The sequence below is a fragment of the Mauremys mutica genome, chromosome 21 (genome assembly GCF_020497125.1).
Source record: "Mauremys mutica isolate MM-2020 ecotype Southern chromosome 21, ASM2049712v1, whole genome shotgun sequence".
NCBI classification, from domain to species: Eukaryota; Metazoa; Chordata; order Testudines; family Geoemydidae; genus Mauremys; species Mauremys mutica.
The window spans coordinates 2,189,411-2,205,738 of record NC_059092.1 but is presented as its reverse complement, the minus strand read 5'-3'; the positions used below and the strand labels follow the sequence as shown (position 1 = coordinate 2,205,738).

Sequence of the window (16,328 nt, the reverse complement as noted above, 5' to 3'; positions counted from 1 at the left end):
CGCACAGGATGCTGGGAGAGCTGCAGGGAAATGCTCAGCAGGAGCTTCAGGGCAAGGAGCCAGCGGATCTGAGCAGCGCTGCAGGGCACCAGGGGCTGGGGATCACTGTGCAGACCAGCGCAGACAAACGGGTGCTGAGAGACTCCGGGCAGCGCGGCGCGGCAGATGAAGCACTGGTCACGCTGCAGGCCGTAAGATCAGTACTCAGGACACTCGGGGAAGGAAAGGCCACAGAAACCCTTCTGCGTGACCAGCGGGAGCCCAGAGGGTGGAGAAGCCTGCAGCATGCCCCACGCTCCGGAGCACACAAAGGTTCCTGAGACAGCAGAATACACTGCCCCTGGGGGGAGGGAGCACAGACAAGGGCTCGGAGGATGGCAGAAGCAAGAACCTCGTCCCTGGGGCCAGCTAGGGAAGGGTCCTCGTAAACTGCCTCTGTCTGACCTACAGCAGGTTTGGCTGGCTGGGCGGGGAGCCCTGGGAAAGGCTTTGCTGTATTTATAAGTTAGAGGAAGAGGTTGGGACACAGGGCCCAGGGAAGCAGAGAAAGAATTGCTGGTTCAGCCCAGCTCTGCTGTATCCTGGGGACACTGCGTGTGATGCTAATGGGGGTTGCGAGCTCCAAGAAAAGCAGGGTGAAAGGAACTCCCCCCTACCTGGCTCTCAGCTGGCTTCTTGGGCTTTGGCTCCATTTGTTCCTTTTCCTCTTGGAACCCCAGCTGTATTTCTGTTTTGTCTGAAACAACAACAAAGGACACCAGGTGAACTGCACTCCGCTGGGCCATGAGCCTGGTGCTGTCGGGTACGATTAACCCTTTGGGAGTCGAGCCTCCCTGAAAAGTTCTATTGAACTTTTCAACTCAATTCCAAGGATTATGAGTGGGAAGCTTATTTTTAAGTCAAGTGTTGCTGGTTTTAGGCAATTTCATCCTTAACTTCGAAATAGACACAAACCTCTCAAAGGCTCCATAGTAACTGCATCTAACTGTTAACTTACCATTGTTATTGAGAGGGAAAGAACAGCTTGTAACTATGTTAGAACTCAGCAGAAGTCCCAGTGGATCCCAAATGGCCCTGTGAGCCCTGGCTTTCCAGGGTAGACACTCACCACAGCGCTGGGAGGGCTTCTCCCGTCAGCGGAGGTAATCCATCTCCCCAGGAGGCAGGAGCTAGGCTGGCGGAAGAATTTGTCTCTTTACTTAGCACTGTCTGCACTAGGGGTTAGGTCAGCATAGCTACTTCTCTCAAGGGTGTGTGTTTTTCACCCCCCTGAGAGACGTAGCTCTGCCGATGTACGTTCCTAGTGTAGATGAGGCCAGAGCCTATCTCAAGAGGAGTTAACTGGTGTGTAGAGAACTCGAGTTCACTTGGCAGTGAAGACAGCCGCTGTGGGGCGTTATCAGAGAGAAGCCAGATAGATGCTGTGATCTCAGTCACCGTGGCCAAGATTCTCAAAAGCGACTCGTGATTTTGGGTGCCCAGCTTCAAACACCCTGCAGGGCCTGGTTTGCAGAGGGTGGCAGCCTGCTTTCTGGACATCTGAATAACTCCAACCACTTTTGGAAACCTGGGCCCATCCTGCTGTCTCAGCAGTGTCTGGCCCCAGGATTATGCTCTCCATAAAGCAGCTTTGTTGTCACATTTACCTGGCTGTGCTGCTGGCCCAGTCTGCATATGTGCTGGGCTGGCTGGGACAGGGGTGTTTGGATCAGAAGAGACAACCTCGCTGGATTTCTTGCCCTCCGGCCCCTCCGGGATCAGATCAGGGGTGCTGTACTTCCCATTGACATGTTCAAACTCCTGAACCTGAGGCACAGATACATTAATGAATAACACACCCGGTTAGTTTGTAAAATACAGTCAGACAGCAGAGCTGCCAATCAGAGACGTGTTCCCAGCATTTTATAACCTCACAGACTGTGTGGCCATCAGTGTCCGGGTGAGAACAAGCTCACAGTGGCTTTGTTGCGTTTGCCAGCCAGCAGCCAGATACTTGAGCAGATCTGACTGGCCAGCACAGTTGCCTACACAGTGTCCGGACCAGCACAGACATTCTGCATTTTGCTGCATTCCAGGCTCGGGAATGAGAGGCAGCAGCTCTACCAGGTGAGCTAACAGAGGGCCCTTCACGTGCAGAAGCGGAGCTGAGAAGTCCCCCAGGCTCCCACAGACTTTGCCTCTCACCTGCTGTCCCTGCATTTACTCTGCAGGAGACATGTCTGGAAGGAGACGGTATCCAGTTACTAGCACGGAAGTGGCTGTGCAAACGGGTGACCATGCTAATGCCTAACGATAGTCCGCGTGCATGCCTGGGGTGAGACAGGTGTCGCCAGAAGCCTGAACACACACAGACTGATCAGAGTTAATTTACAGGCCTGGCTCCTGCGTGGTCCATGCCGCCACTTGAAAGCTTCTTGCTTTACCTTTACTTTCTCCCCTGACGTGTCTGACCTTGCTGTTCTCTTCCCCTTTCATGTCACAAGTTCTCTCCCACACGCCCAGGCACTTCACATTGCTCTAGGTGGTTTCTCTACACTGCATTTTCCCATCCTTCCTGGACAGTTGAGCGCAGGTGTCTCTAAAGACACCACAGAAACGGAGGTCTCTCATTTTGGCATTTTCCCCTTTCCCAGTTTGATGTCAGCACCAATTCCATTCCCAGTGTGATCTCGTCTCAGAATGAACTGTGGTTGCTCACCAGAGGGTATCTGAAGGTTGGTGGCAATTAGTACAGATACAATCAGAACCTTCACCCAAATCCAAACCAATGTTTTTTAACCATGGGATGTGGAAAGTTCCCCATCACTTGGCAACTCCGAAGACCCAATTCAGCTAGATACTTAAGCACATGTCTAATTTTAAACACGAGTCGTTCCACTGGCTTCAGCAGAACCACTCACATGCTTAGAGTTCAGCAGGTGATTAAGAATCTAGCTGAATCAGGGCCTAACATCAAGATCAGGTGTCTTGCTCAAGGATATGCTCCAGATCAACCACAGGTGCTGGGCTGGATGCAGGAATCAGTGGGGGATGTTTTCTGGCCTGTGATGTACAGGAGGTCAGGCCGAGAGGTCAGAGGTCAAAGATGCATAGGGCTTGGCAAGCAGCTTGTGTTCATAGACCCCAGTGCATGTCTTTACATTGCTTCTTAGAGGCATATTCAGTGGATCACAGGCAAGAAGCCATTCAGCAGGGTCAGCGACATTCACAGGAGCCCAGAACATACCTGCAATGCCACAGTTCAAATTTTACTCACCCACCTTCTTCCTTACTAGTGACATAACTCCTATCCTCGTCAGCACGTGCTGGCGCGACAGCCCTTCTCGGGGAACGCCATCCGCAAAGGTTTCGGCACCATCGGCTCCAGGCTCACATAAATGTCTCATAAACAAAGAGACATAAGCCCTGGGAAATGAAAGGAAGAGTTCAGTCTGATTGAGGTGCCCTGGACTCTCCTCCCCTTGCAGAGTGCGTGAAGTTCTTGCTCCCGACCGGAACCTCAGGGGAGGGAGAGAAGCCGTGTCTATTTATAGGGAGCCATTCGTTTTGCTCTCCTTTAGTTTTCACACTGTGGGTCAGTGTCTCTCCGGGTGTGAAGTGTAATTATTTATTTGTAGGACAGGAGCAACAGAGTCTCCATTGCAGTGTCCATCCTAAAGAGCTTACAACCTAAATGATGCAGTTGCCTAGGAAACCTGTCAAGATAGGCAAGGGCTGATGGCCTGTCCAAGCCCGGGGTCCCCTCCACCGACGCAGAGCCTGGCAGTGACCATGCTGGGGGCTTCGCGGCTCTTTGGGGCAGAGCTCTGACTGGGAAGCCTTGTTCGTCATTTCTACAGAGCCGACAGCTGCTTTTAACTGACTGTGCCGTGTCCTGTGTGAGCCCTTCTGCCTCTCCCTCGCACCAAGGGGGCGGCCTGAGGAGAGACCGACTCTGGGCGAAACTCCACTGAAGTGAATGGAGCTGGGCCCGGTTACAGGAGCTGTGGCCTGATATATCCAGGGCACTTGCCGGGCTCCACACACCGGGCAATGCAAACGCCTCCCAGTGCAGCCGAGAGTCTCTCGAGTGCTTGCTTGTACTGCACGCTCGAGAGAGTCCAGTGAAAAAATGGCAGAAAGCAGCCAACCGGAGCCCAGAGCCAGGAGCTGGCTGTGTCCCTCCAGGGAGCCTTTACCTAAACTCCTTCTCGCTTTTCCCGCGAAGGTCTCGGACCAGCCAGTGAGAGTTGAACGCGTCCTGGGGCGGCATGCCCCACCGCATGATAGCGTTCAGGAAGGCTTTGCGCTGCCGGGCATTGAATCCGAGCACCTGCAGAGAGCACGGCCATTAGCATAACCCTGCAAGAGCACGGGGCATCTCTGAGCATCACATACACCGCAGCAGGGTTTAGCCAGAGCTCGTCTGAACAGAATTGACGATACAAATATGAATCAGGCCATGAATTACCCCCGGGGTAAGGTTGGCTCTGGCTCTACCCGCATGGCAGTCACACTATGGCTTACCTCAATGTTCCCCCCAACTCTTGCCAGCAGAGGGGGCAGAGGCTTGTCTCGGTCGCTCTTCAGTTGCCTCCGTGACTGTCTCCTGCCACCTAGAGGCAATTGACATACTCTGTAAAGGAGCCACATTTGCTGATGGAGAAAACCCGGAGTGCCAGCCCTGGGACGGGTCTGCAGGCACAGCAGAACCAGTCCCTGCACTGCTCTGATGTGGATATTACTGTAGGTTCCCCTCAGCATACACACCAGTCACTACAGGCTGGGACAGATGCTGCTCGTGACCCATGTGCAGGTCCCAGTAACATCAGCAGGGATGCGGCACATGAGCTGTGGCCAGGATAAGGCTGTAGTGAGAAGTCTGGTACCTTAAAGTGGCTCACAGCGGCGTCCCAGAATCCTCTCTGCAAACAAGACAGAAGCAAACTCTGTGCACACCCTGGCCGGAGCAGGAACATCACTGCTGGGCCCTGAGTTCTGGGCAAGCCATTGTGTGCATCAGGGTCCAGTTCTCTGTGCATCAGACTGCAGTGCCGGAGAAACCATCCTGCATTCATTCCTGCTGAAAAGGCCAGGGTGCTTGAACACAATGGCAACTAGCTTCATGGGTCTAAGCTGCTGTTTTCCTGGGGACCTCTCGTGGCCACACCTGGTACATCTCCCCCATGCACTGCACGGACCCGCTGAATTCAGCCTGTGGCTTAGGAGGATGTGCAGGCTGTACATAACAGGCTCAGTGGGGAACGCCCACAGAGATGCAGGATGCTTCTGTAGAACAGGTGCTCGTGCGCAGGTCCGATGCTGATGGTGACCCGTCTCCCACTGGCTAATGTCAGACAGCAATGCAGCAAAGGGAACGCTCTTGATGTGGTCAGTGACGGACAGGCAACGTCCTACCCAGCACACCCATTCCTAAGAGCCTCTCAACTGTGTCTGGGACCCGAGAGGCTGTGACATCAAAGTGTAAGGGAAAGAGCTAGGCACAAAGGGAGGCCTCCTGGCAACGGCAACGCCAAACCAGACCCACCTTAGCGACCCATTACCGCTCGTGCCATTAAACAGCTGAGCCTGGGCTCGGGTCACAGCAACATGCTGCCATGCGGGGAGCAGAGCTCGAGCAGTGGCACATTGGGCTGCTGAGGAGCGGGGAAGGAAGCACCGTGTATCACTCTGGAGTGAGCCAGCGCCTGGAGCAGCACTGATCAGCTCCAGGAAGAGAGTCTCTCCCAAAGGAGGCAGCATCCTGAAGCCTTTGGGGGAAGCAGGGTGGTAAAGGCAAAGTGGAAAAGACCCTCACAGAGGACAGACTCCTACAAGCCTCTCCAGGCTGCTCTGCCTCCAGGCCCCATCTCGTCCCAGGGACGTTCAGCATCCATGGCCCATTCAGTCCACAGCTGCTCCTCTGAGACCACCAGCAAGCACAACAATTGGTGCCAGGGGCTCTTTTGACACAGAGCTTCTCTACGAAGAACCAGGCTGGGATGTTCCAGGCATTTCAGAAAGACCCAAAAGCCCGCAAATGGAGCCAGCGTGCAGCCACTCCTGACCGGGGCCAGAAGAGGAGCGAGGGGCTAGCAGGGGTGCCCCACATCCCAAATCCGCCACCCGCCAGCCAGTCTCCTCCAGCCAATATGTTTGTATCCAGTTTGCCTGTCTGTCATTCTCGAAGGACCTGGCGCTGGTGAGGGCAACTCAGGGAGGTAGGCAAATCCCTGGCGCTGTCGGGAGGGAGGAATTTGAAGAGTAATAAATGCCATAACTCACTCTGACCTTCGGGTCTTTCTTCAAAGTCTTCATCTTCATCCTCGGAGCCGATGGAGTATTCGGACTGGTTATCGGAGAGCTCGTCCTGCCACTCTGCAGAGCACAGGGGGACAGAAGTCAAAGGAGCGGTCTTGTGCCAGCCAACCTCTCCACATGCCCTCAGGAGAGAGATCGGGGACTCAACACAGGGACGAGCTTTCCCTAGAGATGCTTGGATGGACCTGGTCCTTCTACTTGCCAAGGCCTTTCCCACATAAGCGGTGGAGAGGGGCAGAAGTCTGGCCACTGCAGCCAGTGTGAGAAGCCCCCAGTGAGGGGGGGCATTTCCCCCGGTCTCTGCCCCCCCATCCCAACACAGAAGGGCGGTGGGGACCAGCTGGAATACAGCTCTGCTCTGCCAATTCACAGCTGATGGATGGGGTCCCTTGAGGAGCATAGCCAGCTAGCATCACTGAGACCAATGCATGGCATCCTAGCCACCAGACTGAGTCCACCTGCTGTCAAGACAGAGCACGGCAGGACCATGACTCCAAAGAGTCCAGCTACAGGACGAGAACTAGACCCTAGCTGACGTCACGTCCTCCCAAGACCTAAACAACCCCTTGGCTGCTCTGATTTGTGTCAAGACCAGGACAACTTGGGGCTCCATGAGCCATAACCTGGTCTCTGAGAACCTCCCAGCCTTGAGAGACTGCCCAGAATCTCTCAACTCTGATTGCAACACGTTGCTTATCCATGTGCTCTGCATATACCTGTCCCATACTAGTGTGGGAGGGAGGGGGAGATGCAGGAGAACAGCTCAGCCAGTGGCAGAGCGACTGTCGCCCCTCAAACACCAAGTGCAACTGAAAGCCTGGTCATGCTCCTTTTTCTCAGTCAAAACCCAACAGCCTAACCCCCTTTCCAGCGGCCCCGCGCGGATCTGAGGGCAGAAGCCGTACCTTGGTCCTCTTGCGAGGCATCATTGTAATTGACCTGTTTGCGGATCCTCTTCCCTTTGCCAAGGTTCCTGGCCAGATCTTCCTGCTGCTGCTCATAATGGTGCCTGAGCAGCTTCTCCCAGTAGTCGGGATCCACGTTCTCCTCCTGTTTGATGATCTCTCGCTCAACCTCCTCCTGAAAGCAAAGGAGAGTGAGAGGGTGGGGAGCCTAGGCGGCCTCAGCTCCATGCTAGCCCTGCCCCGAACAGCCCCCGCCCCGTTCCTGAAAGGCACTTCAAAGAGAGGAGGGCTGAGAGCACACGGGCCGGGGATGCCGGGGCTTCAAGCGCTGCCACCCCTGCAGGCAGGAGACTCTGCCTCTGTCCCTTATTACCCAGGTGCAAACGTTACGTTCAATAAACTGTCCTGCTTCGGCTCCTGCCATTTCTCCTGCCCAGCAATGGCAACCTTGGTGCCAGAGCACGGCTGGGTGTCGGCCTGGGGCACTGCTTCCTGCCAGCCATTCGTACCCCCAAAACACCCCCTACAATCATGGCTGTGTATCCCCACCAATGTCCAGGGGGAAATCTGCTGGGGCTTCCAGAAATAAGCACCCAGGGTGGGCTTGAGAGAGATGAAGAAGAGCAAGTCCAGCGGCTGCCAGGGGAGTAAGCGGTCGTGGGATGATACGTGAGAAGCTGTGTGCTTGGTCCCAGACTCCCAGGGGTTTGGTCTGCTGGGCAGACACACCCCTCTGTAGATCAAAATAAATGTGACTGCTGCCTTGGGGGCAGATCATCCCCCCGAAGCACGGGGGTCACGCCAGGAGAGGTGGGCAATGGGGGCAGGACACCCCACTCAGACACCGTCTGTCAGGGGTTTATCTGGCCCCGCTCACCATGTGCCTCAGAGTCTCCTCACAGCCCCCCTGGGAGGCAGGGCAGGGCTGTTCCCCACGTTGCAGAGGGGCACTGAGACACTCGTTGAGGGTCACACGGGGAGTCTGGGACAGAGCACAGAACTGAACCGCCCTCTGTGGGTGCGCTGGAGTCGGGCTGTCCAGAGGCAGCTGTAAGGCCAGGACAGGTGAATTCGCCTGGCTGGGGCTGTCTCCACACCCAGCAGAAGGCTCAGCTCTGTCTGAGGGCTGGTCTCAGAAGCTGAGATTTCACTGGTAGAATAGGAGGGCCACGTGCAGCCTCCTGCCTCCTCCTCCAGCCCCAGAACGTGGCAGGCGGCAGCCATGCCAGGCCCAAGCCTGTGGGTCCCAGCGTCGCAGAGCACCTGCCGACTGCATGCTGGGGCTCTCGGGCAGCTCTGTCCGCTGAACTCAATAAACTCTATCACGCACACAGGGGCGGGGGGGGGATTCCCGGCTTCTGCAGAATTATTTGCCAAACACAAAAGAAAAGAGGAGGAGGAAACGCAAACGGGAAAGTACCCAAAACAATTAAATGCAAGACATGATACTAGTCACATTACCACACCGTCCTCTTCTCGCACAACATACTGGGCCACTTTAAAGGAGCTGAGATATTCGTTCATGTTCTGCAGCTCCGTATCATCAGTAGCGTCCTGGTTCCGATCCAGAAGCTTCGAGATGGCAGCGTCGTCGTAGTGGATCACACTGCTGTCCTCCACGTCCTTATTGTCCCCTGAATGGCACAACCAGGGAGGCGTGAGAGCACCCTCCCCAGAGCTGGGGACAGAGCGCTCCCCCGACGTTCCCCTCCCCAGAGCCAGATGCATCGGGAGGGGCACAAAGCACCAAGGAATTGCACAGAGGCGGAGGAACAGGCGAGCAAGTGGCACGTAAACTTGCAAACAAGCCGCAAAAGCCTAAGTCAAGGATCTTCTGGCTGCAAACTTGCTGATCCCTTTCGTATCCTCCACGCCCTCCCCCGACACTGCGCTCTGCCTAATCCCAGCAGTCAATGCCATCGGGGGGCAGCAGTTCTCTAGCGCTTTACGTACCTGGCGGGGTGCTGCCATGTTTCTTTTTCATGCTTGGAGTCACGGCGCCCCCTTTGGATGACGGTGCTTCGGGAAAGGGGGTCATAGGGTCAGGCATGGTGATCCGCTGGCCCTGCGACATCATGCCTGAAACAGAAAGGGCAGCGGGGATGTGGGTGGGCTGGGAAGTGGCAAGACAATACAGGCTGGTGAAGCGTAAAAAGACCTTGTACGTTCTCTTGGGCTTCTCGTTCAGGACATTTTCCCTCCCCGTCTCACCTTCCACGTCGTCTTTGAAGAGCTCCTCGGTCCCAAACTTCAGAATGTCGTCCAGCTCTTGCTTAGTCATGGAGCCCGACTTGGAGCCCAGCCCTGGACGGACGACCAAGTGGGTCAGCATCATCTTCCTCTTGGCCACTTGGGTGATGCGCTCCTCCACGGAGGCTCTCGTCACAAAGCGGTAGATCATCACCTTCTTGTTCTGTCCGATGCGGTGAGCTCTGCTGAACGCCTGTGGGGAACAGCGCCCTGGGGAGTTACTGACAAGCCTCGGCTGACCAATCCTTGGTCTCGACAACCAACTGGGCCCCTCCCTCCATGTCACCAGCAAGTCACGCACAGGGACAGCCTGAGGACAGGAACCCCCCATTCTCATCCTGACAGTGGGAATCTAGACAGTCAGTGTTTCCAATACTTACGGGCGTTACAGGCTGAGTTGGGAGCGGTGAACAAAGGGCGAGTGGTAAACCAAGAACCTGCTAGCTGCAAACACGTTCTGCATTTATCCTCCATCCCCCTCTCCTAACGGGAGCAAATCTCACTGGAGGGGTTGAAAAGCTTGTGTGTAACTGAAGGGCGATAGTTCATTAGCACCATTTACCTGGAAATGGGATCTACACCGCGTTTCCCCTTCACTTTTCCATGGTTACTAGGGCATTTGCCTTGTGTCTTAGGAGTCTCACCTACTCCAGATGCCTACTGCCCTCCCCAGCTGGGAATGGTCAGCTAGGGAGTTCACAAGTGGCTGATGTGAAAACAACAGCAGCAGCATCCCAAATGTGATGAGGAATAAGCAGCACGATGCAGTGAGAATCCTATGGAACAAAGACCCTCTTCTCACGAAAAACGTCTGCCATAGAAAAGAAAGAGGCCAAAGCAATACCAGAAGCCACAGAAAGCAGAAGGGCTTTGAAATGGAGTCACCCCTTCCTAAATTTTCCAAGAAGCATCAGCAGCTCTTTAGAGGAAAACACTATTTAAATATACACTGCGTGCCAACAAGCGTACAGGAAATGCAAATGGGAGGATGCAGCTGGAACGTACTTACTATAGCGTAAGGAAAAGAAAGCGCAACACACCTGGATGTCATTGTGGGGATTCCAATCAGAATCATAAATAATGACGGTGTCGGCCGTTGCAAGGTTTATGCCCAGACCCCCAGCTCGAGTAGAGAGAAGAAAACAGAACTGCTGAGCACCAGGCGCTGAGGAAGACAAACCCACAAGGTGGCGAAAGGTGAGACTGAAAGGGGCGTTGGTTTAGCTGGAAATGCGGGACATTGTGTTTAGGTGATAAAACACAGGGAGCATTCTGTCTAAACAAACCCACCAAAAGCAAACTTGATGCTTAGACAGGAGGGGGTGGATAACAAGTGTGTCAGTCACTAGAAATCTGTTATTGGGAAAAAATAAAACGCCGGCTCTCAGGGGAAGCTTGGCAATTCACTGAGACATACGAGTCCTTCAGACCAGGCAGCACCTGTCGCTAACACCCTGCGACATGATTAAAAACGTCTAAGTCAACATGTTACAAAGATCCCTCATTATGCTGCACAGTGCTGGACTTGCAAATGTGAGCATGACAGGCATGTCTGCAAAACCCACTCCGGCATAGCACGTGTGCGCCCTCTGGGGCGTGCAGTTACCTGCTTCATGAGCAAAGGCAGGGTCTGGTGGGCACAGATAGCCAGATTCTCAGCTCGGCTGCATGGTGTAAATCCATGCGATTGCACACAGGCGTTTTGGCTGGCTCACCTGTTGCCTTTTGGAAAGCCTGGCCCAGAACATCTGTCAAGTTTTCAGCTATCTGACTAGCTCCACGAGAGTTAGCACAAGTCTGTGCACGCGAGCTGGGAATCACGCACTCACAGTGTGGACGTAGCCTTAGTAATTACTGACAGACTGAAAACCACTTTGCTCTCAGACACCCCTAGCTGCATCGGGCCCAGCGGTGCTCACTTCGGTGAGTTCAGCACTTAGTGTCAGGAGTTGTGGAAACAAGTAAGTGGATTATTCAGATTCTTCGTGTTGCGTGCAGTGCCTATTTCAGGTGCTAGTACGCTTGAGAGACCAGGCTCCTTAAGGGGAGCACGTTGAAACACTAGTTTCAGGAAAGTGCAGCTTGCACATGTGCAGGGAAGTAGCTATCAACATGCTGTGCACGGCCACCCATATTCACCAGCTGGCCAATACTCAGCCAATCAGACACCACGTTATACACTGGTCCCAGCACTAGTGCAGCAGGTGCAGCTAAACACACAGACTTAGCGCTGTGTTAGTCACCTGCCTGATACAGAACAAAACTCCTGCGGCTCACCCTCAGAACCGTTACCCTCCAAGACATTTATCCGGCGTCCTAGATTGCTGCCTGCGCCATGCATGGAAAGGGAAGCTCGGATTTTTTGTATTCTTTACAAATAATAATAATAATAATGCACACCATTAAACCTGTCGATGGCTTCCTGGCGCAGGCCTCCCGTGATCCCTCCATCTATCCGCTCGTACTTGTAACCCTCGTACTCCAGGAAATCCTCCAGCAAATCCAGCATTTTCGTCATCTAGAGAGAGAATCCCACCATAAGACGCAGCGCACTGCCCCGGAGTGCAGAACTCGGGGGCACACAAACGCAACACATGGGGAGAGATTTTCCCTGAAAACAAAAAATGGGTTTGGCCAGTGGGAAATGACATCTCACCCCTGGAAATTGAGCTGCCGAAAGGAGTAGGCGTGCAGGTGCCGCTTGCACACCTTGTCGTGCGTGACGTGTTTGGAAGCCTGAGGCGCTGTTTGCATTACCCAGAGGGCCGATCTGGGCCTAAGAGCATAATTCCAAGGGCACCACCCCCAATTCCAAATCATAGCCCCAGCGTTTGACTAAATAGAAACAGCAGAAACATTATAAACAAGCTATTGTGATATTAATTGCCATTATAGGGCACCTTTTATATGAGTTCTTAGCGTGCTTTGCAAACACTTGCAAATTAAGCCTCAAAAATCCCCGGGCACATGAATTAGTATTATCATCTCTGTTTTACACATGGGTAAAATTATGTTAAGAAAGATTAAATGACTTGCCAAAGGCCATAGGCCAAGTCATTGGCGGAGCTGGGAATACAACCCACATATCCTTACTCCCAAAATCTGCTGCACCAACCCCTAGATACACTGTCACCATTTCTCTCATTCATCTCAATCTGTATCTAATAAAAATTCCCTAGTACAGAAACAGATGTAGAAAAACCATTCTGGTCCTTTACCTTCGACACAATTAACAGAGTTTGTGATCAAAATGACACCGCAGGGAAGTGAGGCTAAAACATTTGCCTGTCACTTATTAAATAAAATAGCCAATTGGAGGAGACTCCTTCCCTCAGAATTCCCAGAGCTTTGGGCTTTGAGTCTTGAAGGCGAGAGGAAAGAAATTCTCTTCACTCACCTGGGAGAAGATCAGGACTCTGTGTCCCCCATCTCGCAGCTTCTTCAGCATCTTTTGCAGCAGCATCAGTTTCCCAGAAGATTTAACCAAAGAATTCCCATCATAGGACCCATTTGGCAAAACCGGAGCCTCCTGAGAACAGCGTAAGTGGATCCTTGGTTGGTGGAGGGAGTCTTTATTTTTGCCATTCTAGGGGCACAGCCTGTCCACACTGAAGTCAACGGAGGATTGCCACCAACTTCAGCGGGAGCAGGATTCAGCCCCTAGACGATTATTATAAATGGTCAGTTGGGGGATAAGGTCAGAGACAGAGCCTGTTGGCTACCCACTTGCTCTGCCTGCTGGATGTCTGTGGTGGTTTTGTAACATTAAACATAAAGCCAGCCAAACACTGAAGTCCGCAAGCCATGCTGGAGAAAGATTAATGAGAAATTCACTGGGTTTCAGAGAGGAGATGCCCACCTCAGATTGTTCAGGCCAGAAAAAAATGCCTGCCTTTAAGATGATTTTGATGTAACAACCTGGAGGATGGCTTGAGCATGTGTATTGAAAAGAAAAGGAGCAGAAACATTGGCCCTCGTCAATGCACACATACATTATAGATCTGGAGCTTCTGAAGTGAGATAACTTACCACAGCAGCCACAGGAAAGAGGTAGGGGTGATTACAGCACTTCTTCAAATCCATCATGATATTGAGCAGTGACACCTGGTTCCCACCACCTTTGGAATTCAGGGCTTCAAAATTCCTCGTCAAGATGAACTTGTAATACTTCCTGCATTAACAGTGATGGGAAAGGCATTACCACCAACATCGGATTGGCCTAAGAGGAATGAAGGGATCAAATTCATCCCATTGACTTCAATGGAGTTACACCAGGAAAAGAACTGGCCCAGACACTTAAAAAATGTGATTCTGTCTCTGCAGGTCCTGGTCAGTCGAGTTACTCCACTGCTCTCTTGGATAACTCAGTCCCGGTGAGAGTCCCCGGACGAGGTGGGTGGATGAAGTGTTAAGAAATATTCCTGTTGCTCTGAGAAAAGAGCTTGTGCCCCAGAGTGGGTATTTCCTGGAAGATAAATTAACCTTTCCCTGCTGCTTCTCCTGAATGTCAGTGGAAAGCTGGGACCGTCAGCAATAAACAGATGGATTGTACCCAGGCATGCAAGACCAGCCTTCAGCCCAGCTGCTCTAGCCTTGACCCAGAGCACTCCCACTGGACTCAGAGGAGTGACTCCACATTTACACTGGTGTAACTGAAAGCAGAATCTGGCCCCCAGGGCTTAATGCATTCAGCAGTAGAGCAAGCGGATTTTACCTCGGGAAAGTCTGACTATTCAGGAGAACACCAGGTGCATTCTGGCAAGAGAGAGCTGTAGCATTCAGCATACTCCACACAGCTCCAGCTCTCAGGCTTCCAATGGCTACGAGAATTTTAACGATTTTTCAGATCCATCATTTTTGCCATGTGCCAGGCGCTGCACAGGGCAAGGAGCCAGGCTTCCATTTACCAAATCCTCTGTCAGAGGAACTTGTCCCACTCAGCTGCCATGACAGTGTGACCTCTCCGAAGGAACCAGGGCTGCTAACTCTTACCAAGGCTGAATGCTTCAGTGCAGATTGTGGTGTGTGGCCTCTCCCCTAACAATCCATTTCAATGCCTTCCGCATAGGCTGCAGTCTCACTGCACCAAGCACCAATGAGACAGCACAAAAGGAACCAATGGCATTGTGCCCTTGTGCTTCCAGAAGAATCATCTGTAACCCTCTGTGATTTAGTTACTAGCACTTACTTCTGCATCTGGCTGAGCTCCACTCTCACAATCAGCTCCGTTTTTGCAGGCATGTTCTTGAACACGTCTGCCTTCAATCGCCGGAGCATATGGGGACCCAACAGATCATGGAGTTTTTTTATCTGGTCCTCCTTGGAGATGTCAGCAAACTCTTCCAGGAATCCTTCCAGGTTGCTGTAAAAATAACCCATAATGAGGTAGCACATAGCAGGTCATGGGGGACTCATAGTCCAAGCAATTCATATCCTCAGGATTTAAATGACGAGAGCTCTACAGAATACAATGGAAGCATCCTCCCACCATGTGAATGTAGTTCCAGTTATACAGAGGAATGGTACATGCCACGTAGAGATTTACTGCTACTGTTCCGACATTAGACGTTAGCCAAGTTCCAAAGCCACCAATGCCTCCTTCTCGGGAGGAAGAGGACGGATCTAAGAATCTTTTACCCACAAGTCCAGTGACTGCTGGGGAAGGCAATAAGCCCAGATGGGATTATCCCAGAACTATATACATGTAATGTATATAACATGAATATTTATTTATTCTAGCACAGTGCTGCGACTGTTTCCTTCTGCCATCTATCCGTCGGTCTGTCTGCCTGCCTCTCTGTGACACTCACCCAGCCAGCGAAGGGAAATAGTGCAACTTACTTAAACCTCTCCGGGGTCAGGAAATTGAGCAGGTGAAAGAGCTCCTCTAAGTTGTTCTGGAGCGGCGTTCCAGTCAGCAGCAGCTTGTAGTCAATCTTGTAGCTATTTAATACCCTAAAGAACTTGGACAAGAAGCCGAGTCAGGTGGAAGCAGTTCAGCTGGGGGGCAGGGGGACCTGCTTGGTCATTTTAGAACTCTTGGTTCTGCTAATCCGAAGTGCAGCAGATGCGTGTAGTAGCCTCCACTCCCTCCTCTTAGCCATCCCAGCCACCAGACCCCATCGTTCAGACTAGCTCGGGGAATCCTCTCTCTCCCTAGGGAGACCTGGAGGAGTTCCTCTAACCAGGTGGCGCTGGCTGCCCTGCTGAAACGATCATCCTGCCAGCGTGACTTGAGTAAATCTCACGTGGTTTGAAACTGAATCTGCCCTGGGCTTCTTGTGACTGGAAGAAGTCTCTCAATTTCACTCAGTCTTTCCATTTCCAAGCCAGGAAAGATTGGGAGCCCTGAGGATGCATCTCATTTAGCCCAAGGGGACGGAGGGAAGGAGAAGGGGCATCTTCCTTTGCTCTCAGATGAGCCCTTCAGGCTGGCCTGGCAGCAGTGCTGACCAGCTCTGTGGCGTGGGGGGCGGGGGCTATCACCTCAAGGCTTCTCAACCAGGTGGGTAAGCCAGCCCATTGTGGGCCATGGAGGGGAGTGAATCCTGCAGGGTCAGCTCCCTCCCCGACACTGGCAACATATTGCTGCTGCTGGACTCGACAATCTTTTATTATTATTATTTCTAATCTCTTCCGTTTCGCTCACATCAAAGTGAAGCCATGTAGCGCCCTGTGGAGTCTGAATGCCAACCGCCAGGTTTCTTTTTCCTTTGTTAAAGAAATCCACCTTGCCTCTTTTCTGTGTTTTTACCTCCATTTGGAATCTGTGACTGTCGCCAAACAGACTCCCCTGCTCCCACCCTGGGACATCCCAGGCAGGCAAAGGGCCCCGTCCTCCTCCTCTCTCTTCCCCCAGCTCCCATCAGAGAC

General features: G+C 52.7%; 1 protein-coding gene across 9 annotated transcripts in view; it reads right to left on the bottom strand.

The window, feature by feature from the left end:
• The window catches only part of CHD5 (chromodomain helicase DNA binding protein 5), a 104,981-nt gene that overhangs the window by 36,157 nt on the left and 52,496 nt on the right, over nucleotides 1-16,328 (bottom strand). For 8 of the 9 annotated variants that reach the window (XM_044996234.1, XM_044996230.1, XM_044996231.1 and 5 more), the window contains 16 exons: nucleotides 15,297-15,418; nucleotides 14,644-14,817; nucleotides 13,485-13,626; nucleotides 12,853-12,984; nucleotides 11,856-11,973; nucleotides 10,496-10,620; nucleotides 9,417-9,648; nucleotides 9,159-9,284; nucleotides 8,667-8,839; nucleotides 7,206-7,380; nucleotides 6,265-6,357; nucleotides 4,507-4,595; nucleotides 4,179-4,312; nucleotides 3,261-3,405; nucleotides 1,647-1,806; nucleotides 657-736 (listed from right to left, as the gene is read on the bottom strand). In XM_044996234.1, the coding sequence (XP_044852169.1) occupies nucleotides 657-736; nucleotides 1,647-1,806; nucleotides 3,261-3,405; nucleotides 4,179-4,312; nucleotides 4,507-4,595; nucleotides 6,265-6,357; nucleotides 7,206-7,380; nucleotides 8,667-8,839; nucleotides 9,159-9,284; nucleotides 9,417-9,648; nucleotides 10,496-10,620; nucleotides 11,856-11,973; nucleotides 12,853-12,984; nucleotides 13,485-13,626; nucleotides 14,644-14,817; nucleotides 15,297-15,418 (2,220 nt within the window). The remainder of the gene's footprint in view (nucleotides 1-656; nucleotides 737-1,646; nucleotides 1,807-3,260; nucleotides 3,406-4,178; nucleotides 4,313-4,506; nucleotides 4,596-6,264; nucleotides 6,358-7,205; nucleotides 7,381-8,666; nucleotides 8,840-9,158; nucleotides 9,285-9,416; nucleotides 9,649-10,495; nucleotides 10,621-11,855; nucleotides 11,974-12,852; nucleotides 12,985-13,484; nucleotides 13,627-14,643; nucleotides 14,818-15,296; nucleotides 15,419-16,328) is intronic. The other variant, XM_044996233.1, reaches the window with a different exon arrangement.